This window comes from Salmo salar, chromosome 05 (genome assembly GCF_965601325.2).
Source record: "Salmo salar chromosome 05, fSalSal1, whole genome shotgun sequence".
Lineage (NCBI taxonomy): Eukaryota > Metazoa > Chordata > Actinopteri > Salmoniformes > Salmonidae > Salmo > Salmo salar.
In genome coordinates this window covers 90,191,124-90,215,096 of record NC_138295.1, presented here as the reverse complement: position 1 = coordinate 90,215,096, position 23,973 = coordinate 90,191,124, and the positions used below count along the sequence as shown (strand labels likewise).

General features: G+C 43.5%; 1 protein-coding gene across 1 annotated transcript in view; it reads right to left on the bottom strand.

The window, feature by feature from the left end:
- Positions 1–730: 730 nt before the first annotated feature.
- The window catches only part of LOC123727721 (large ribosomal subunit protein uL13m), a 35,916-nt gene continuing 12,673 nt past the window's right edge, over positions 731–23,973 (bottom strand). Inside the window, exons 5-7 of the mRNA XM_082975954.1 lie at positions 19,800–19,886; positions 18,994–19,115; positions 731–973 (exon numbers count right to left, since the gene is read on the bottom strand). Of these exons, the coding sequence (XP_082832080.1) occupies positions 949–973; positions 18,994–19,115; positions 19,800–19,886 (234 nt within the window). The 3' untranslated portion in view covers positions 731–948. The remainder of the gene's footprint in view (positions 974–18,993; positions 19,116–19,799; positions 19,887–23,973) is intronic.

The window sequence follows — 23,973 nt, the reverse complement described above, 5'->3', positions numbered from 1 at the left end:
CCTCTGAAGAGGCTCCACTGGTATAAGTTCAGTTGTCTCACTGCATACTACAAACAATAGGTTTCTTCTTTCAAAAGAACAGCAGGACTCCATCAACGACTCCATGAGACATTTTCCCTGTAACAGCCAAAATGGGTTGTCTTGACAGGTAAATCTGGCTTCATTTGAACAGGACCACTTGAGTCCAGTCAACACAGTGTGCCAGACAGTGCTGCTGTCTGTGGTAAACACCAGTGAAGCCAAACTATAAAACGTTGCCGACTCCCCAGTCTAAAAAGAGCCCAGTGACTATAGTATCATGCTTACTGTTGAGGTACATTTCCACAATGGTTTCCTGAGGGGCCACCAGACATCAAAAGGCTATGCTGGCATTATAAAAAGGTCTCAGAGGCATCTGAAATCAATTAAGGTCGAAGTGTGGTCGAATTAGAGGAGAGATCTGACTTCAGAAGAGACTGCAGAAATGGTCTGTGGCTGGTAGGCAAAGAATCTCCACTTTAATATTCTCTAAAATACAACACAACGAAAGGCAGCTGACCGCAGCCGATGTCCCAACTGGCTCCCTATTCCCTGTATAGTGCACTACTTTTGATCAGAGCCCTAAGGGCCCTTTATTGGCCCTGGTCTAAAGTAGTGCACTATACAGGGAATAGGGGACCGTTTGGGTCTCACCCAATTAATGCCATCTCACTTCAGCTGAGGTTGAATGAAACACAGGAAAATCCATCCAAACTTTCACCACAGAGAGAATGAAATATACATCATGATTTATTCTCACGAAAAACAAAAACGGTTGACAAGAGAACTAGTTTATTTTGTACAACATAAAAGGTTTGTGGCATGTACAGTAAATGTCACCTGGATGTTCTAAACCAAAAGCCAGATGTAAATGGCAGGACTAGTAACAGGACAGAAGAAGAAGAAGCCTAGCAACAGCCTTCTGATGGATCACTTCATCCTGTAGTCTTCAGGTCTGTAGATAGAACAACACGTACATTACAAATCAGTCACGTAGAACAGCAACATAGATGTCATCTCAATAGGAATAACCTGTATAATATAAGGTTGGATGAAATATCACCATGGTAAGTATCATATATGCAATACGGTCTTAAAGCAAAACAGAAGACAGTTATTACTAAGTAAAGTAGCTCTACTATTCACAACAAACAACTTTATATTGTATTACATTAGTATGTGTTGATGGTATTAGATTGAGACTATGTCGAGTGCCTGGTGAGTGTTGATGTGATGTCAGTCAGTGAATATTAACTAGGTCTTTAATAAAAAGGGCCAGGGATTGGTTTGACCTTGAACATCACCCGAGGTCAATTACATCCCTGGAATTCTAGGCCTGAATGGACTCACTGATTGGTTCTTAAGATTAGATCAGTAAACAGAGAAACACATCATTTATCACAATACAGTGTCCTGACAGGACTATATACTGATGACTGCTAGGGCTGAGTGTCCTGACAGGACTATATACTGATGACTGCTAGGGCTGACAGTGTCCTGACAGGACTATATACTGATGACTGCTAGGGCTGACAGTATCCTGACAGGACTATATACTGATGACTGCTAGGGTGGACAGTATCCTGACAGGACTATATACTGATGACTGCTAGGGCTGACAGTGTCCTGACAGGACTATATACTGATGACTGCTAGGGCTGAGTGTCCTGACAGGACTATATACTGATGACTGCTAGGGCTGAGTGTCCTGACAGGACTATATACCGATGACTGCTAGGGTGGACAGTATCCTGACAGGACTATATACTGATGACTGCTAGGGTGGACAGTATCCTGACAGGACTATATACTGATGACTGCTAGGGTGGACAGTGTCCTGACAGGACTATATACTGATGACTGCTAGGGCTGAGTGTCCTGACAGGACTATATACTGATGACTGCTAGGGCTGACAGTGTCCTGACAGGACTATATACTGATGACTGCTAGGGCTGAGTGTCCTGACAGGACTATATACTGATGACTGCTAGGGTGGACAGTGTCCTGACAGGACTATATACTGATGACTGCTAGGGTGGACAGTGTCCTCACAGGACTATATACTGATGACTGCTAGGGCTGACAGTGTCCTGACAGGACTATACACTGATGACTGCGAGGGCGGACAGTGTCCTGACAAGACTATATACTGATGACTGCTAGGGTGGACAGTGTCCTGACAAGACTACATAAGGATGACTGCTAGGGTGGACAGTGTCCTGACAGGACTATATACTGATGACTGCTTGGGTGGACAGTGTCCTGACAGGACTATATACTGATGACTGCTTGGGTGGACAGTGTCCTGACAGGACTATATACTGATGACTGCTAGGGCGGACAGTGTCCTGACAGGACTATATAAGGATGACTGCTAGGGTGGACAGTGTCCTGACAGGACTATATACTGATGACTACGAGGGCGGACAGTGTCCTGACAGGACTATATACTGATGAGACTGCTAGGGTGGACAGTGTCCTGACAGGACTATATACTGATGACTGCTAGGGTGGACAGTGTCCTCACAGGACTATATACTGATGACTGCTAGGGCTGACAGTGTCCTGACAGGACTATATACTGATGACTGCTAGGGTGGACAGTGTCCTGACAGGACTATATACTGATGACTGCTAGGGTGGACAGTGTCCTCACAGGACTATATACTGATGACTGCTAGGGCTGACAGTGTCCTGACAGGACTATATACTGATGACTGCTAGGGTGGACAGTGTCCTGACAGGACTACATACTGATGACTGCTAGGGCTGACAGTGTCCTGACAGGACTATATACTGATGACTGCTAGGGTGGACAGTGTCCTGACAGGACTATATACTGATGACTGCTAGGGTGGACAGTGTCCTCACAGGACTATATACTGATGACTGCTAGGGCTGACAGTGTCCTGACAGGACTATATACTGATGACTGCTAGGGTGGACAGTGTCCTGACAGGACTATATACTGATGACTGCTAGGGTGGACAGTGTCCTCACAGGACTATATACTGATGACTGCTAGGGCTGACAGTGTCCTGACAGGACTATATACTGATGACTGCTAGGGTGGACAGTGTCCTGACAGGACTATATACTGATGACTGCTAGGGTGGACAGTGTCCTGACAGGACTATATACTGATGACTGCTAGGGTGGACAGTGTCCTCACAGGACTATATACTGATGACTGCTAGGGCTGACAGTGTCCTGACAGGACTATATACTGATGACTGCTAGGGTGGACAGTGTCCTGACAGGACTATATACTGATGACTGCTAGGGTGGACAGTGTCCTCACAGGACTATATACTGATGACTGCTAGGGCTGACAGTGTCCTGACAGGACTATATACTGATGACTGCTAGGGCGGACAGTGTCCTGACAGGACTATATACTGATGACTGCTTGGGTGGACAGTGTCCTGACAGGACTATATACTGATGACTGCTAGGGCTGACAGTGTCCTCACAGGACTATATACTGATGACTGCTAGGGCTGACAGTGTCCTGACAGGACTATATACTGATGACTGCTAGGGTGGACAGTGTCCTCACAGGACTATATACTGATGACTGCTAGGGCTGACAGTGTCCTGACAGGACTATATACTGATGACTGCTAGGGTGGACAGTGTCCTGACAGGACTATATACTGATGACTGCTAGGGCTGACAGTGTCCTGACAGGACTATATACTGATGACTGCTAGGGCGGACAGTGTCCTGACAGGACTATATATGGATGACTGCTAGGGCTGACAGTGTCCTGACAGGACTATATACTGATGACTGCTAGGGTGGACAGTGTCCTCACAGGACTATATACTGATGACTGCTAGGGTGGACAGTGTCCTGACAGGACTATATACTGATGACTGCTAGGGCGGACAGTGTCCTGACAGGACTATATACTGATGACTGCTAGGGCTGACAGTGTCCTGACAGGACTATATACTGATGACTGCTGGGGTGGACAGTGTCCTGTCAGTGTCCTGACAGGATGACTGCTAGGGCGGACAGTGTCCTGACAGGACTATATACTGATGACTGCTAGGGCTGACAGTGTCCTGACAGGACTATATACTGATGACTGCTGGGGTGGACAGTGTCCTGACAGGACTATATACTGATGACTGCTAGGGCTGACAGTGTCCTGACAGGGCTATATACTGATGACTGCTAGGGTGAGATACACTGACGAGCAGAGTACTATGGGAAATGTAGTTTACAAAGTGGAGTTGTTGCCTCAAACAGATTCCCTCTTTTTACTCAGATTCCCATCTTTATAGAGAGGTTGACAGATAAATCACTGTTTTGTTTCCAAGTCTTGTGTCTTGATAATTAAAATGTTTTCTACCATCAATTACATTTTGGTGTTATTGTCCCTTTGGCGTTTTCTTTCTGTAGTGAATGTTGAGTGTTCCTTGAACACGGTGTTACTGTAAAGAATGAAACTTGTAGCCGACTCCCTATTTTAAAATGGCAACCACCTGAGGTGATGTTTCACCCACCAGACATCACACTATTCATCTCAACCTTTTCATTTCAAAGAAAAGGACCGTCTATGCTCAAGTCTTTGGCAAGAAGAAAAAACATCTTTAAAAGGGATTGTTAACAAGTTTCATAAAGTCTCCTCCTTTAAGTTGGTCTTCGTATTAAAAACAGCACTTCTCAGCTGCATAAAAAACACATAAAATTATAAAATACAGCTTTAGGACACATGTTCTGCTCTTACCTTGAATGACACGTTCCAAAATGGCACCCTGTTCCCTTTATAAAGGGCCCAGGTCAAAAGTAGGGCACTACATAGGGAAAAGGGTGCCCTTTGGGACACGGCCTTTGTGTAATGTCATGAGAAGGGTAGGACTGGGACAATTAACTTGGGATTGATGACATGCGCACGCAAAGTGAGGGGAATGAAATAAAAGGCTACATTTCCTCACTAGATGGAAAACGGGAGGGTCGTGAGAAAAGTTAATTTAATCTTCTTTTGGAAAATATTTCTCGCTAACCAAAAAAAGAAATTGCATGAATGTGATTAATTTGAGTGATCTGGGTTAGCTACAGGGTTAGTGTTGATTGAAATGTAGGCTACCTTATAAGTATGATACATATGTCTAGACGGGCTTTTCACCCGCTTCCCTTTTCACTTTGAAATGGAGGATTATATAGATCAGGCTGGAAAAACATGAATTTAATACATATACATTCCAGACGGAAAGGCAATCAACTGGGAAAACACGAACGGTTAAAGGTATATCCTTTCTATAGTTAGTGACTGTACGTCTGTGGGGCTCCTCGTTCCCTCCTATGTAGGGGAATAGAGGAGGGGTGAATAGAGAAGGGGTGAAGAGAGGAGGGATGAAGGGGTGAATAGAGAAGGGGTGAAGAGAGGAGGGATGAAGGGGTGAATAGAGAAGGGATGAAGGGGTGAATAGAGGAGGGATGAGTAGAGGAGGGATGAAGGGGTGAGTAGAGGAGGGATGAAGGGGTGAATAGAGGAGGGATGAGTAGAGGAGGGATGAAGGGGTGAGTAGAGGAGGGATGAAGGGGTGAATAGAGGAGGGGTGAAGAGAGGAGGGATGAAGGGGTGAATAGAGAAGGGATGAAGGGGTGAATAGAGGAGGGATGAGTAGAGGAGGGATGAAGGGGTGAGTAGAGGAGGGATGAGTAGAGGAGGGATGAAGGGGTGAGTAGAGGAGGGATGAAGGGATGAATAGAGAAGGGGTGAGTAGAGGAGGGATGAAGGGGTGAATAGAGAAGGGGTGAGTAGAGGAGGGATGAAGGGATGAATGGAGAAGGGGTGAGTAGAGGAGGGATGAAGGGGTGAATAGAGAAGGGGTGAGTAGAGGAGGGATGAAGGGATGAATAGAGAAGGGGTGAATAGAGAAGGGGTGAAGGAGTGAATAGAGAAGGGGTGAGTAGAGGAGGGATGAAGGGGTGAACAGAGGAGGGATGAAGGAGTGAATAGAGGAGGGATGAAGTGGTGAATAAAGGAGGGATAAAGGGATGAATAGAGGGGTAAAGTGATGAACAGAGGAGGGATGAAGGGGTGAATAGAGAAGGGGTGAGTAGAGGAGGGATGAAGGGATGAATAGAGAAGGGGTGAATAGAGAAGGGGTGAAGGAGTGAATAGAGAAGGGGTGAGTAGAGGAGGGATGAAGGGGTGAACAGAGGAGGGATGAAGGAGTGAAGAGGAGGGATGAAGTGGTGAATAAAGGAGGGATAAAGGGATGAATAGAGGGGTAAAGTGATGAACAGAGGAGGGATGAAGGGGTCAATAGAGAAGGGGTGAAGGAGTGAATAGAGGAGGGATGAAGGGGTGAGTAGAGGAGGGATGAAGTGGTGAATAAAGGAGGGATGAAGTGGTGAATAAAGGAGGGATAAAGGGATGAATAAAGGAGGGATAAAGGGATGAATAGAGGGGTGAAGTGATGAACAGATGAGGGATGAAGGGGTGAGTAGAGGAGGGATGAAGGGGTGAATAAAGTAGGGATGAAGTGGTGAATAAAGGAGGGATAAAGGGATGAATAGAGGGGTGAAGTGATGAACAGATGAGGGATGAAGGGATGAATAGAGAAGGGGTGAGTAGAGGAGGGATGGAGGGGTGAGTAGAGGAGGGGTGAATGAGTGAATAGAGAAGGGGTGAGTAGAGGAGGGATGAAGGGGTGAATAGAGGGATGAAGGGGTGAATAGAGGAGGGGTGAATAGAGGAGGGATGAAGGGGTGAATAGAGGGATGAAGGGGTGAATAGAGGAGGGATGCAGGGGTGAGTAGAGGAGGGATGAAGGGATGAATAGAGGAGGGATGAAGGGGTGAATAGAGGAGGGATGAAGGGGTGAGTAGAGGAGGGATGCAGGGGTGAATAGAGGGATGAAGGGGTGAATAGAGGAGGGGTGAATAGAGGAGGGATGAAGGGGTGAATAGAGGAGGGATGAAGGGGTGAATAGAGGAGGGATGAAGGGGTGAGTAGAGGAGGGGTGAATAGAGGAGGGATGAAGGGGTGAATAGAGGTGGGATGAAGGGGTGAGTAGAGGAGGGATGAAGGGGTGAATAGAGGAGGGATGAAGGGGTGAATAGAGGAGGGATGAAGGGGTGAGTAGAGGAGGGATGAAGGGGTGAGTAGAGGAGTGATGAAGGGGTGAATAGAGGAGGGATGAAGGGGTGAGTAGAGGAGGGATGAAGGGGTGAATAGAGGAGGGATGAAGGGGTGAATAGAGGAGGGATGAAGGGGTGAATAGAGGAGGGATGAAGGGGTGAGTAGAGGAGGGATGAAGGGATGAAGAGGAGGGATGAAGGGGTGAATAGAGGAGGGATGAAGGGGTGAATAGAGGAGTGAGTAGAGGTGGGATGAAGGGGTGAGTAGAGGAGGGATGAAGGGGTGAATAGAGGAGGGATGAAGAGGTGAGTAGAGGAGGGATGAAGGGGTGAATAGAGGAGGGATGAAGGGGTGAGTAGAGGAGGGATGAAGGGGTGAGTAGAGGAGTGATGAAGGGGTGAGTAGAGGAGTAGAGGTGGGATGAAGGGGTGAGTAGAGGAGGGATAAGGGGTGAATAGAGGAGGGATGAAGAGGTGAGTAGAGGAGGGATGAAGGGGTGAATAGAGGAGGGATGAAGGGGTGAATAGAGGAGGGATGAAGAGGTGAGTAGAGGAGGGATGAAGGGGTGAATAGAGGAGGGATGAAGGGGTGAATAGAGGAGGATTGAAATGTCACCGTGCCAACAGTAAACTGTTTAATCTACAGTGTTTTATGAATGACATATACATTGCAATCCCCCGAACCTCTCCCAACCCTCCAACTCAAAACCCACTCACAGTGCAGAGGTAGGCCCATTCAGGCTTGCAGTGGAGTAGTATAGACTATCAATCAGACCTGGCTATGTCTCACCATGGAGAAGACAGGCCAGAGTAGCCTATGGATCAGACCTGGCTATATCTCACCATGGAGAAGACAGGCCAGAGTAGCCTATGGATCAGACCTGGCTATATCTCACCATGGAGAAGACAGGCCAGAGTAGCCTATGGATCAGACCTGGCTATATCTCGCCATGGAGAAGACAGGCCAGAGTAGCCTATGGATCAGACCTGGCTATAGCTCACAGGGTAGGAATGCCTATGGTTCAACCCTGCTTGACTGGCCATCCTTCTCTCTGGAGAAACAAAGGCAGCCTATAGCTATAGCAGCCTGCGTTTCAGGGCAGGTCTAGCGATCCATTCTTCACAGTGAGGCCACAGTATAGCAGCCTGTGGTTCAGGGCAGGTCTAGCGATCCATCCTTCACAGTGAGGCCACAGTATAGCAGCCTGTGGTTCAGGGCAGGTCTAGCGATCCATCCTTCACAGTGAGGCCACAGTATAGCAGCCTGTGGTTTAGGGCAGGTCTAGCGATCCATCCTTCACAGTGAGGCCACAGTATAGCAGCCTGTGGTTTAGGGCAGGTCTAGTGATCCATCCTTCACAGTGAGGCCACAGTATAGCAGCCTGTGGTTCAGGGCAGGTCTAGTGATCCATCCTTCACAGTGAGGCCACAGTCTAGCAGCCTGTGGTTCAGGGCAGGTCTAGCAAGCCATCCTTCACAGTGAGGCCACAGTATAGCAACCTGTGGTTCAGGGCAGGTCTAGCAAGCCATCCTTCACAGTGAGGCCAGAGTATAGCAGCCTGTGGTTTAGGGCAGGTCTAGCAAGCCATCCTTCACAGTGAGGCCACAGTATAGCAGCCTGTGGTTCAGGGCAGGTCTAGCTAACCATCCTTCACAGCGAGGCAGCCTCCCTAGCTACAGTATAGCTCACAGTGGGATAGAAATGAAGGCCACAGTATAGCAGGCTATGTTTCAGGGCAGGGAGGCTGGCAGACCATCCCTCACAGTGACTGAGCCTGGCACCGTAGCCTTGGCTGGGCACCGTGCCTCACCACATTAACAAAAGTGGAAAAGTGCCACTGAATCAGGGGCAGGGCTACTCACTGAGACACATCATACATCACCCCTGGAGGAGAATATAGTGACTGGCTGTCTCAACCCGCCACGGACTACATGTGGTAAATACATATTTATGATAATGCCAATCCCATTTCTATTAGGCTTACCGGGGCTTGCAAATCTAACCAGACTATTTATTCAGAGATTGTTTACACTGAGCCACAGAGGCAGTCAGTGAGAATGTCTGAGCAAAAACCAGCCACTATTCAGAGTGGATTCCACAAACCATAGAGCAGACCCATCTCAGTAGATTGCAGAGGGATGACAATGAGACAAATTGCAACTAGGACATCAACAGCATGATGCTATCCTAGCTATAGAACTAGGACAACAACAACATGATGCTATCCTAGCTATAGAACTAGGACAACAACAACATGATGCTATCCTAGCTATAGAACTAGGACAACAACAACATGATGCTATCCTAGCTATAGAACTAGGACATCAACAACATGATGCTATCCTAGCTATAGAACATCAACAACATGATGCTATCCTAGCTATAGAACTAGGACATCAACAACATGATGCTATCCTAGCTATAGAACTAGGACATCAACAACATGATGCTATCCTAGCTATAGAACTAGGACATCAACAACATGATGCTATCCTAGCTATAGAACATCAACAACATGATGCTATCCTAGCTATAGAACATCAACAACATGATGCTATCCTAGCTATAGGACATCAACAACATGATGCTATCCTAGCTATAGAACTAGGACATCAACAGCATGATGCTATCCTAGCTATAGAACTAGGACAACAACAACATGATGCTATCCTAGCAATAGAACATCAACAACATGATGCTATCCTAGCTATAGAACTAGGACATCAACAACATGATGCTATCCTAGCTATAGAACTAGGACATCAACAACATGATGCTATCCTAGCTATAGAACTAGGACATCAACAACATGATGCTATCCTAGCTATAGAACTAGGACATCAACAACATGATGCTATCCTAGCTATAGAACTAGGACATCAACAACATGATGCTATCCTAGCTATAGTAACTAGGACATCAACAACATGATGCTATCCTAGCTATAGAACTAGGACATCAACAACATGATGCTATCCTAGCTATAGTACTAGGACATCAACAACATGATGCTATCCTAGCTATAGAACTAGGACATCAACAACATGATGCTATCCTAGCTATAGAACTAGGACATCAACAACATGATGCTATCCTAGCTATAGAACATCAACAACATGATGCTATCCTAGCTATAGAACTAGGACATCAACAACATGATGCTATCCTAGCTATAGAACTAGGACATCAACAACATGATGCTATCCTAGCTATAGAACTAGGACATCAACAACATGATGCTATCCTAGCTATAGAACTAGGACATCAACAACATGATGCTATCCTAGCTATAGAACTAGGACAACAACATGATGCTATCCTAGCTATAGAACTAGGACATCAACAACATGATGCTATCCTAGCTATAGGACATCAACAACATGATGCTATCCTAGCTATAGAACTAGAACATCAACAACATGATGCTATCCTAGCTATAGAACTAGGACATCAACAACATGATGCTATCCTAGCTATAGAACTAGAACATCAACAACATGATGCTATCCTAGCTATAGAACTAGAACATCAACAACATGATGCTATCCTAGCTATAGAACTAGGACATCAACAACACGATGCTATCCTAGCTATAGAACTAGGACATCAACAACATGATGCTATCCTAGCTATAGAACTAGGACATCAACAACATGATGCTATCCTAGCTATAGAACTAGGACATCAACAACATGATGCTATCCTAGCTATAGAACATCAACAACATGATGCTATCCTAGCTATAGAACTAGGACATCAACAACATGATGCTATCCTAGCTATAGAACTAGGACATCAACAACATGATGCTATCCTAGCTATAGAACATCAACAACATGATGCTATCCTAGCTATAGAACTAGGACATCAACAACATGATGCTATCCTAGCTATAGAACTAGGACATCAACAACATGATGCTATCCTAGCTATAGAACTAGGACATCAACAACATGATGCTATCCTAGCTATAGAACTAGGACATCAACAACATGATGCTATCCTAGCTATAGAACTAGGACAACAACAACATGATGCTATCCTAGCTATAGAACTAGGACATCAACAACATGATGCTATCCTAGCTATAGAACTAGGACACAACAACATGATGCTATCCTAGCCATAGAACATCAACAACATGATGCTATCCTAGCTATAGAGACATCAACAACATGATGCTATCCTAGCTATAGAACTAGGACATCAACAACATGATGCTATCCTAGCTATAGAACTAGGACATCAACAACATGATGCTATCCTAGCTATAGAACTAGAACATCAACAACATGATGCTATCCTAGCTATAGAACTAGGACATCAACAACATGATGCTATCCTAGCTATAGAACATCAACAACATGATGCTATCCTAGCTATAGAACTAGGACATCAACAACATGATGCTATCCTAGCTATAGAACTAGGACATCAACAACATGATGCTATCCTAGCTATAGAACTAGGACATCAACAACATGATGCTATCCTAGCTATAGAACTAGGACATCAACAACATGATGCTATCCTAGCTATAGAACTAGGACATCAACAACATGATGCTATCCTAGCTATAGAACTAGGACATCAACAACATGATGCTATCCTAGCTATAGAACTAGGACAACAACAACATGATGCTATCCTAGCTATAGAACTAGGACAACAACAACATGATGCTATCCTAGCTATAGAACTAGGACATCAACAACATGATGCTATCCTAGCTATAGAACTAGGACATCAACAACATGATGCTATCCTAGCTATAGAACTAGGACATCAACAACATGATGCTATCCTAGCTATAGAACTAGGAACAACAACATGATGCTATCCTAGCTATAGAACTAGGACATCAACAACATGATGCTATCCTAGCTATAGAACTAGGACTACGTACAGTAGTCGTTATTGTGATAGTTCTATTCTCCTCTCCTGCTGTGGAAACCAACTAGAAGAGTGATTTCTCTCCTCAGTGCTGGCGGCCGAACACTCCCCTATTCTCACACACAGACACCACCGACTCAGTTCTCAGTCTCCTCCTGTTAACGCCCTGTAACCACTACACCAGTTAACGCCCTGTAACCACTACACCAGTTAACCTCTCTGGGGTATGTGGGACGCTAGCGTCCACCCGCGGGACACACTATTCAACAGACAGTGAAATAGCAGGGCGCCAAATTCAAAACAACAAAAATCTCATTATTCAAATTTCTCAAACAAACAGCTATTATATCCCATTTTAAAGATACACTTCTCGTTAATCCAACCACATTGTCCGATTTCAAAAAGGCTTTACGGCGAAAGCATATCATTAGATTATGTAAGGACAGCACCGAGACAAGAAAAACCACACAGCCATTTTCCAAGCAAGGAGAGGCGTCACAAAAACCAGAAATACAGCTAAAATGAATCAATAACCTTTGATGATCTTCATCAGATGGCACTCATAGGACTTCATGTTACACAATACATGTATGTTTTGCTTGATAAAGTTCATATTTATAGAAAAAAAAAAAACATTTTACATTGGCGTGTAATGTTCAGAAATGTTTTGCCTCCCAAAACTTCCGGTGAATGAGCACATAAATTTACAGAAATACTCATCATAAACGTTGATAAAATATTCAACTCTTTTTCAAAGAATTATAGATACACTTCTCCTTAATGCAACCGCTGTGTCAGATTTCAAAAAAGCTTTACAGCGAAAGCACACTTTCAAATAATCTGAGTACGGCGCTCAGTCACAAAACCACACTCGCCATTTTGTGGAGTCAACAAAACTCAGAAATAGCATTATAAATATTCACTTACCTTTGATGATCTTCATCGGAATGCACTCCCAGGAATCCCAGTTCCACAATAAATGTTCATTTGTTTTGATGAAGTCCATCCTTTATGTCCAAATATCTCCTTTTTGTTTGCGCGTTCAGTTGAGTTATTCAAATCCACTGTGCTCGCGCAGTTAGTTCAGACGAATAGTCAAAAAAGTTATATTACAGCTCGTAGAAACATGTCAAATGATGTATAGAATCAATCTTTAGGATGTTTTTATCATAAACCATAATATTCCAACTGGACGATTCCTTTGTCTTCAAAAAAGAAAAGGAACACAGCTAACTCTCACGGGAGTGCCATATCATTTTCTCAGTCATCTGACTCCATATGCTCTTATTCTCTCCCCATTCACAGTAGAAGCATGAAACAACGTTCTAAAGACTGTTGACATCTAGTGGAAGCCTTAGGAAGTGCAAAATGACCCCATTGACACTGTATACTGGATAGGGAATCACTTGAAAAACTACAAACCTCAGATTTCCACACTTCATGGTTGGATTTTTTCCTCAGGTTTTTGCCTGCCATATGAGTTCTGTTATACTCACAGACATCATTCAAACAGTTTTAGAAACTTCTGAGTGTTTTCTATCCAAATCTACTAATAATATGCATATCTTAGCTTCTGGGACTGAGTAGCAGGCAGTTTACTCCGGGCACGCTTTTCATCCGGATGTCAAAATACTGCACCCTACACTAGAGAAGTTAACGCCCTGTAACCACTACACCAGTTAACACCCTGTAACTACTACACCAGTTAACACTCTATAAACACTACATCAAGTCACTGTTAAGCTTCATTTCTCACTTCTGTGTTATTCCAAGCGAGTTATAGCTGCAGCCCATTTGAGTATGTGTGATCAGAATCAAACACAACAAACTCCCCACCCAGTAGGCAAAACATTACACTACAAGAATTATGTCACGTAATTCTGGAATTTCGCAGTTTTCTATCAGATTGAAAACTCCCATTTCCTTCAATTACAGACAGGAAGTAATGTAGTGGCTGTTCTGTCCGTCTCATTATCACGTCAGTACTTCCTATATGATATGTTTTAATGGACACGCTCCGTAGGGTCGTCCTGACCAATCACTGCTGTGGTTATTAGAGAGAGAACCCATATAAACATACTGCTCTCTAAAACCCTCCTCGGTTCCACTGCTCATTGGGATGAATTACTGGCCTCATAAAAAGTTAGCATGAATTCAATTACAGAGTACTTCTATAGTACTTCAATACAACTTTAAAAAGGAACGATCTTAAGTGCATTAACACACGTGGGGTATCAGTGTTTGAAAGTGTCTGTCTGTCTGTCTGTCTGTCTGTCTGTCTGTCTGTCTGTCTGCGTCTGTCGTCTGTCTGTCTGTCTGTCTGTCGTCTGTCGCGGATTTAATGAGAGGTCAGTCCCTGGCTCAGACCACCATTACCCCTCATTGAGCCACACCCTTACTTAACTCTATAGGAACGTGACCGATCACGTTTCAACATGCCGTGCTCTTTATAATAATGGAATCATTTGTCAGCCCGGTAACAAGAACCCGTTTCTCACATCAATAAAGACCACAGGAACACGGTGCTATACTGTTTCCATCCTTACTTACCGGCACAGAAGTAGGTTTCACACGAACACACACAAAAATGTTTTATCCCGTTCTTCACTAAATAATTATTTTGGGTTTCTACTAGTTATTTGAATGTTTGTGGTAAGCTAAAGCTAGCGTAGCATTTAGGTCATAAAATGCTTAGAGATTTGTCCGCTCTTGTAGAGAGCAGTATCATAAGGCATTTAACTGCTTCACGGCTGATATGAATAGCAGGCTGTGGACTGAGGAACAATGGATCAGTGCCATGACTGAAGGATCACAGCAGTCTGTAATAGAACTATGGTATGTGTCTATAAACCAGGCTGTTCCACTATAAACCAGTCTGTTCCACTATAAACAAGTCTGTTCCACTATAAACCAGGTTGTTCCTCTATAAACCAGGCTGTTCCTCTATAAACCAGGCTGTTCCTCTATAAACCAGGCTGTTCCTCTATAAACCAGGCTGTTCTAAATGTGTCTGTTCCACTATAAACCAGGCTGTTCCTCTATAAACCAGGCTGTTCCACTATAAACCAGGCTGTTCCACTATAAACCAGTCTGTTCCACTATAAACAAGTCTGTTCCACTATAAACCAGGTTGTTCCTCTATAAACCAGGCTGTTCCTCTATAAACCAGGCTGTTCCTCTATAAACCAGGCTGTTCCTCTATAAACCAGGCTGTTCTAAATGTGTCTGTTCCACTATAAACCAGGCTGTTCCTCTATAAACCAGGCTGTTCCACTATAAACCAGGCTGTTCCACTATAAACCAGGCTGTTCTAAGTGTGTGTTCCTCTATAAACCAGACTGTTCTAAATGTGTCTGTTCCTCTATAAACCAGGCTGTTCTAAATGTGTCTGTTCCTCTATAAATCCGGCTGTTCCTCTATAAACCAGACTGTTCTAAATGTGTCTGTTCCTCTATAAACCAGGCTGTTCCTCTATAAACCAGGCTGTGCCTCTATAAACCAGGCTGTTCTAAATGTGTCAGTTCCTCTATAAACCAGGCTGTTCTAAATGTGTCGGTGCCTCTATAAACCAGGCTGTACCTCTATAAACCAGTCTGTTCTAAATGTGTCTGTTCCTCTATAAACCAGGCTGTTCCTCTATAAACCAGTCTGTTCTAAATGTGTCTGTTCCACTATAAACCAGGCTGTTCCTCTATAAACCAGGCTGTTCCTCTATAAACCAGGCTGTTCCACTATAAACCAGGCTGTTCCTCTATAAACCAGGCTGTTCTAAATGTGTGTTCCTCTATAAACCAGGCTGTTCTAAATGTGTCTGTTCCTCTATAAACCAGGCTGTTCCAAATGTGTCTGTTCCTCTATAAACCAGACTGTTCTAAATGTGTCTGTTCCTCTATAAACCAGGCTGTTATTAAATGTGTCTGTTCCTCTATAAACCAGGCTGTTCTAAATGTGTCTGTTCCTCTATAAACCAGGCTGTTATTAAATGTGTCTGTTCCTCTATAAACCAGACTGTTCTAAATGTGTCTGTTCCTCTATAAACCAGGCTGTTCCTCTATAAACCAGGCTGTTCTAAATGTGTCGGTTCCTCTATAAACCAGGCTGTTCCTCTATAAACCAGACTGTTCTAAATGTGTCTGTTCCTCTATAAACCAGGCTGTGCCTCTATAAACCAGGCGCTGTGTCGGTCCCAAACCGGCTGTCCCCCGCTGCGGTCTGTCCTCTATAAACCAGGCTGTTCGGCTGCCTCATAAACCAGGCGCAGGCTGTTCCTCAAACCGCTGTCGTGCTGTTCCTCTCCGGCTGCCCATAAACCAGACTGTTCTAAATGTGTCTGTTCCTCTATAAACCAGGCTGTTCCTCTATAAACCAGGCTGTTCCTCTATAAACCAGGCTGTTCTAAATGTGTCTGTTCCTCTATAAACCAGGCTGTTCCTCTATAAACCAGACTGTTCTAAATGTGTCTGTGCCTCTATAAACCAGACTGTTCTAAATGTGTCTGTTCCTCTATAAACCAGGCTGTTCCTCTATAAACCAGGCTGTTCTAAATGTGTGTTCCTCTATAAACCAGGCTGTTTTAAATGTGTCTGTTCCTCTATAAACCAGGCTGTTCTAAATGTGTCTGTTCCTCTATAAACCAGGCTGTTCCTCTATAAACCAGGCTGTTCTAAATGTGTCTGTTCTTCTATAAACCAGGCTGTTCCTCTATAAACCAGGCTGTTTTAAATGTGTCTGTTCCTCTATAAACCAGGCTGTTCTAAATGTGTATGTTCCTCTATAAACCAGGCTGTTCCTCTATAAACCAGGCTGTTCCTCTATAAACCAGGCTGTTCTAAATGTGTCTGTTCCTCTATAAACCAGGCTGTTCCTCTATAAACCAGGCTGTTCTAAATGTGTCTGTTCCTCTATAAACCAGGCTGTTCTAAATGTGTCTGTTCCTCTATAAACCAGGATGTTCCTCTATAAACCAGGCTGTTCTAAATGTGTCTGTTCCTCTATAAACCAGACTGTTCCACTATAAACCAGACTGTTCTAAATGTGTTTGTTCCTCTATAAACCAGACTGTTCCTCTATAAACCAGGCTGTTCCTCTATAAACCAGACTGTTCTAAATGTGTTTGTTCCTCTATAAACCAGACTGTTCCTCTATAAACCAGGCTGTTCCTCTATAAACCAGACTGTTCTAAATGTGTTTGTTCCTCTATAAACCAGGCTGTTCCTCTATAAACCAGGCTGTTCCTCTATAAACCAGACTGTTCTAAATGTGTCTGTTCCTCTATAAACCAGGCTGTTCCTCTATAAACCAGGCTGTTCTAAATGTGTCTGTTCCTCTATAAACCAGGCTGTTCCTCTATAAACCAGACTGTTCTAAATGTGTCTGTTCCTCTATAAACCAGGCTGTTCCTCTATAAACCAGACTGTTCTAAATGTGTCTGTTCCTCTATAAACCAGGCTGTTCCTCTATAAACCAGGCTGTTCTAAATGTGTCTGTTCCTCTATAAACCAGACTGTTCTAAATGTGTCTGTTCCTCTATAAACCAGGCTGTTATTAAATGTGTCTGTGCCTCTATAAACCAGACTGTTCTAAATGTGTCTGTTCCTCTATAAACCAGGCTGTTATTAAATGTGTCTGTTCCTCTATAAACCAGACTGTTCCTCTATAAACCAGACTGTTCTAAATGTGTCTGTTCCTCTATAAACCAGGCTGTTCTAAATGTGTCTGTTCCTCTATAAACCAGGCTGTTCTAAATGAGTCTGTTCCTCTATAAACCAGGCTGTTCCTCTATAAACCAGGCTGTTATTAAATGTGTCTGTTCCTCTATAAACCAGACTGTTCTAAATGAGTCTGTTCCTCTATAAACCAGGCTGTTCCTCTATAAACCAGGCTGTTATTAAATGTGTCTGTTCCTCTATAAACCAGGCTGTTCTAAATGTGTCTGTGCCTCTATAAACCAGGCTGTTCCTCTATAAACCAGACTGTTCTAAATGTGTTTGTTCCTCTATAATCCAGGCTGTTATTAAATGTGTCTGTTCCTCTATAAACCAGGCTGTTCCTCTATAAACCAGACTGTTCTAAATGTGTTTGTTCCTCTATAAACCAGGCTGTTCCTCTATAAACCAGTCTGTTCTAAATGTGTTTGTTCCTCTATAAACCAGACTGTTCTAAATGTGTCTGTTCCTCTATAAACCAGTCTGTTCTAAATGTGTCTGTTCCTCTATAAACCAGACTGTTCTAAATGTGTCTGTTCCTCTATAAACCAGGCTGTTCTAAATGTGTCTGTTCCTCTATAAACCAGGCTGTTATTAAATGTGTCTGTTCCTCTATAAACCAGGCTGTTCCTCTATAAACCAGGCTGTTATTAAATGTGTCTGTTCCTCTATAAACCAGGCTGTACCTCTATAAACCAGACTGTTCTAAATGTGTCTGTTCCTCTATAAACCAGGCTGTTCTAAATGTGTCTGTTCCTCTATAAACCAGGCTGTTCTAAATGTGTCTGTTCCTCTATAAACCAGACTGTTCTAAATGTGTCTGTTCCTCTATAAACCAGGCTGTTCCTCTATAAACCAGGCTGTTCTAAATGTGTCGGTGCCTCTATAAACCAGGCTGTGCCTCTATAAACCAGGCAGTTCTAAATGTGTCTGTTCCTCTATAAACCAGACTGTTCTAAATGTGTCTGTTCCTCTATAAACCAGGCTGTTCCTCTATAAACCAGGCTGTTCTAAATGTGTCTGTTCCTCTATAAACCAGTCTGTTCCTCTATTGACCTGGCTGTGCCTCTATAGACCAGGCTGTTCCTCTATAGACCAGGCTGTTCTAAATGAGATAGAGGTTCAGTGCAGGTCGGGGTGGAGAGAGCTGTGTGTGTGTGTGAGGATATGTGGGTGTGATTAAGGATGGTGTGTGTGTGTGAAGATGTGAGAGAGAGGGTGTGTGTTTGCATGTCTGCGTCCATGGAGGAAGACCGGGAGAAGAAGCTACTCACGGGGTCCATAGAGTGGGGAAGGCTTCTCGTTCCTCCTGGCTGTACTCATTCAGTCTGCGAGGGATCTCTCTGGGCTGAGGCAGCTCCTCTGTCAGGTTCAGAAGGATGTCCTCAGGAAGATCCTGCCATACAATTACATACAACATAGTCATTTCATGGATCTGTATGGCACCTAGGCTCTAGCCAGGGACAGGAACACAGACTTAGGTCTGTAGGTGTCTTCACTTTTCAGAGAGGGAAAAAACACCTGGGTAAGAGAGAGGTGCAAGTCAAGGGAAAATAAGACTTTTATATTTATATACCGTATAAATGGGCAGAGAAGCTACAGTCAGACTAGACTTGTCTAAATGCTTTACCACAATGAAAACAAGTCAGACTTGTGTTTATTGGAAACAAGTCAGTCTTGTGTTTATTGGAATCAAGTCAGACTTGTGTTTATTGGAAACAAGTCAGACTTGTGTTTATTGGAAACAAGTCAGACTTGTGTTTATTGGAAACAAGTCAGTCTTGTGTTTATTGGAAACAAGTCAGACTTGTGTTTATTGGAAACAAGTCAGACTTGTGTTATCGCTGATATTTCTGTTCTGCTTGCTCTTGGCTGAATATGTCGTCATTTAAAATGATGAAACAAATTTAATCAATCAAATCAACATGTCAAGACATATTCAGTCCACAACAGGGGAATAAAGAGCAGTTATTTTATCTTCAGGGAAGAGGTGTAGTGTGTGGCGTCATTCTTTTTACTAAAACTTGTCATTTCATTTTCACACATATTAGATGTCAAAGTCTTAAAAGACAAGTGTTACATCTTCAGGGAAGAGGTGTAGCCGTTGCATCATGGTCCTTCTGGAGAGGTTCCTAGGCAGCATCCCGTACACTGCCAGCTTTACTATCTGGAGGTAGAAGAAGAAAGAAGGAAGGAGAAGAAGGATCAATCATTGAACTCTGGATCCATCGATTGGATAGGCTACTCAGATTCAGTCCCTAATGGCACCTTAGCGCACTATATAGGGAATCCTATTGCACTATATAGGGAATCCTATTGCACTATATAGGGAATCCTATTGCACTATATAGGGAATCCTATTACACTATATAGGGAATCCTATTACACTATATAGGGAATCCTATTGCACTATATAGGGAATCCTATTGCACTATATAGGGAATCCTATTGCACTATATAGGGAATCCTATTGCACTATATAGGGAATCCTATTACACTATATAGGGAATCCTATTACACTATATAGGGAATCCTATTGCACTATATAGGGAATCCTATTGCACTATATAGGGAATCCTATTACACTATATAGGGAATCCTATTGCACTATATAGGGAATCCTATTGCACTACATTTATTTTATTTCACCTTTATTTAACCAGGTAGACTAGTTGAGAACAAGTTGTCATTTACAATTGCGACCTGGCCAAGATAAAGCAAAGCAGTTCGACAACATACAACAACACAGAGTTACACATGGAGTAAAACAAACATACAGTCAATAATATAGTAGAAAAATAAGTCTATATACAATGTGAGCAAATGAGGTGAGATAAGGGAGGTAAAGGCAAAAAAGGCCATGGTGGCAAAGTAAATACAATATAGCAAGGAAAACACTGGAATGGTAGATTTACAGTGGAAGAAAGTGCAAAGTAGAAATAGAAATAATGGGGTTCAAAGGAGCAAAATAAATAAATAAATACAGTAGGGGAAGAGGTAGTTGTTTGGGCTAAATTATAGATGGGCTATGTACAGGTGCAGTAATCTGTGAGCTGCTCTGACAGCTGGTGCTTAAAGCTAGTGAGGGAGATAAGTGTTTCCAGTTTCAGAGATTTTTGTAGTTCGTTCCAGTCATTGGCAGCAGAGAACTGGAAGGAGAGACGGCCGAAGGAGGAATTGGCTTTGGGGGTGACCAGAGAGATATACCTGCTGGAGAGCGTGCTACAGGTGGGTGCTGCTATGGTGACCAGCGAGCTGAGATAAGGGGGAACTTTACCTAGCAGGGTCTTGTAGATGACCTGGAGCCAGTGGGTTTGTATGAAGCGAGGGCCAGCCAACGAGAGCGTACAGGTCGCTGTGGTGGGTAGTATATGGGGCTTTGGTGACAAAACGGATGGCACTGTGATAGACTGCATCCAATTTATGGAGGCTATTTTGGAGGCTATTTTGTAAATGACATCGCCGAAGTCGAGGATCGGTAGGATGGTCAGTTTTACTAGGGTATATTTGGCAGCATGAGTGAAAGATGCTTTGTTGCGAAATAGGAAGCCAATTCTAGATTTAACTTTGGATTGGAGATGTTTGATGTGAGTCTGGAAGGAGAGTTTACAGTCTAACCAGACACCTAGGTATTTGTAGTTGTCCACATATTCTAAGTCAGAACCGTCCAGAGTAGTGATGCTGGACGGGCGGGCAGGTGCGGGCAGCGATCGGTTGAAGAGCATGCATTTAGTTTTACTAGCATTTAAGAGCAGTTGGAGGCCACGGAAGGAGAGTTGTATGGCATTGAAGCTCGTCTGGAGGGTAGTTAACACAGTGTCCAAAGAAGGGCCAGAAGTATACAGAATGGTGTCGTCTGCGTAGAGGTGGATCAGAGACTCACCAGCAGCAACAGCGACATCATTGATGTATACAGAGAAAAGAGTCGGCCCAAGAATTGAACCCTGTGGCACCCCCATAGAGACTGCCAGAGGTCCGGACAACAGGCCCTCAGATTTGACACACTGAACTCTATCAGAGAAGTAGTTGGTGAACCAGACGAGGCAATCATTTGAGAAACCAAGGCTATTGAGTCTGCCAATGAGGATGTGGTGATTGACAGAGTCGAAAACCTTGGCCAGGTCGATGAATATGGTAGCACAGTATTGTTTCTTATCGATGGCTGTTAAGATATCGTTTAGGACCTTGAGCGTGGCTGAGGTATATAGGGAATCCTATTGCACTATATAGGGTATCCTAGCGCACTATGTAGGGAATCCTAGCGCACTATGTAGGGAGTCCTAGCGCACTATGTAGGGAGTCCTAGCGCACTATATAGGGAGTCCTAGCGCACTATGTAGGGAGTCCTAGCACACTATATAGGGTATCCTAGCGCACTATGTAGGGAGTCCTAGCGCACTATGTAGGGAGTCCTAGCGCACTATGTAGGGAGTCCTAGCGCACTATATAGGGAGTCCTAGCGCACTATATAGGGAGTCCTAGCGCACTATATAGGGAGTCCTAGCGCACTATGTAGGGAGTCCTAGCGCACTATGTAGGGAGTCCTAGCACACTATATAGGGAATCCTAGCACACTAAATAGGGAATAGGGTGCCATTTGGGACACTAACACAGACATTTGATGTAAGACAGTTGGATCAGGGTTGTCATGGTTACAGCTCTGGAGAAGAGCAAGGTCGAGGTCCATCATTGACCCATCTTTAATATGTCTCCAGTGGTGACCAGTGGAGATCCTGTTAGGTCCAGACGGGTGTACTACTAAGCAGGATCAATGAGTTGTTAGCCAGCTAACTTCCCTCATTTGTTTTTAGAAAGATATGCTTGAAAATGGGCATGGTCTAATTTACCCAACAACCAAAAACACATATCTAAGTTTAGCTTTCTTAATGAAACAGAAAAACAATAGATATTTCTGGTTGTTTATCAACGTTAGCTGGTTAAATAATTGTTCTTCTTTGTACTATACCCCTCATGTCTGTTCTCTATGACCCTGTCCAGAAACAACCCCTCTATTCAGCCCTACCCCTAGAGACACTTGGGTGGATCTGAGAGAATGAGGTTTAAGCAATATGGTAATATCTCCACCTTACCCTCTCTAGATAGAAAGAGTACTGAGCAATCTCCCCTGTAGACGACTTTATAGACCCCTTTAATATTCTCCTACCATTTTAACAGGCTGGTTCTATTCCTCGTATCCCTCCCTCACTCTGTGGTGTGAAACATATTCAGTGTTTCTTGGAGCCAACTGGTAGCAAATCATTTAGGTCATATGAAAGAAATGGTGTTATCCTTGAACTAATACCCTGAATGCTCAGCAAGGGGGAGGCAGGTAGCCTAGTGGTTAGAGCGTTGGGCCAGTAACCGAAAGGTTGCTGGATCGAATCCCTGAGCTGACAAGGTAAAAATCTGTTATTCTGCCCTGAACAAGGCAGTTAACCCACTGTTCCCTGGTAGGCCGTCATTGTAAATAAGAATTTGTTCTTAACCTCTATGGGCTAGGCGGGACGAATTCGTCCCACCTACGTAACAGCCACTTGAAGCCTGTGGCGCGATTTTCAAAACCTTAAAAATCCTATTACTTCAATTTCTCAAACATATGACTATTTTACAGCTATTTAAAGACAAGACTCTCGTTAATCTAACCACACTGTCCGATTTCAAAAAGGCTTTACAACGAAAGCAAAACATTAGATTATGTCAGCAGAGTACCAAGCCAGAAATAATCAGACACCCATTTTTCAAGCTAGCATATAATGTCACAAAAACCCAGAAGACAGCTAAATGCAGCACTAACCTTTGATGATCTTCATCAGATGACAACCCTAGGACATTATGTTATACAATACATGCATGTTTTGTTCAATCAAGTTCATATTTATATCAAAAACCAGCTTTTTACATTAGCATGTGACGTTCAGAACTAGCAAACTTCCGGGGAATTCGCTAACATTTTACTAAATTACTCACGATAAACGTTCACAAAAAGCATAACAATTATTTTAAGAATTTTAGATACAGACCTCCTCTATGCACTCGATATGTCCGATTTTAAAATAGCTTTTTGGTGAAAGCACATTTCGCAATATTCTAAGTACATAGCCCAGGCATCATGGGCTAGCTATTTAGACACCCGGCAAGTTTAGCACTCACCATAATCATATTTACTATTATAAAAGTTTGATTACCTTTTGTTGTCTTCGTCAGAATGCACTCCCAGGACTGCTACTTCAATAACAAATGTTGGTTTGGTCCAA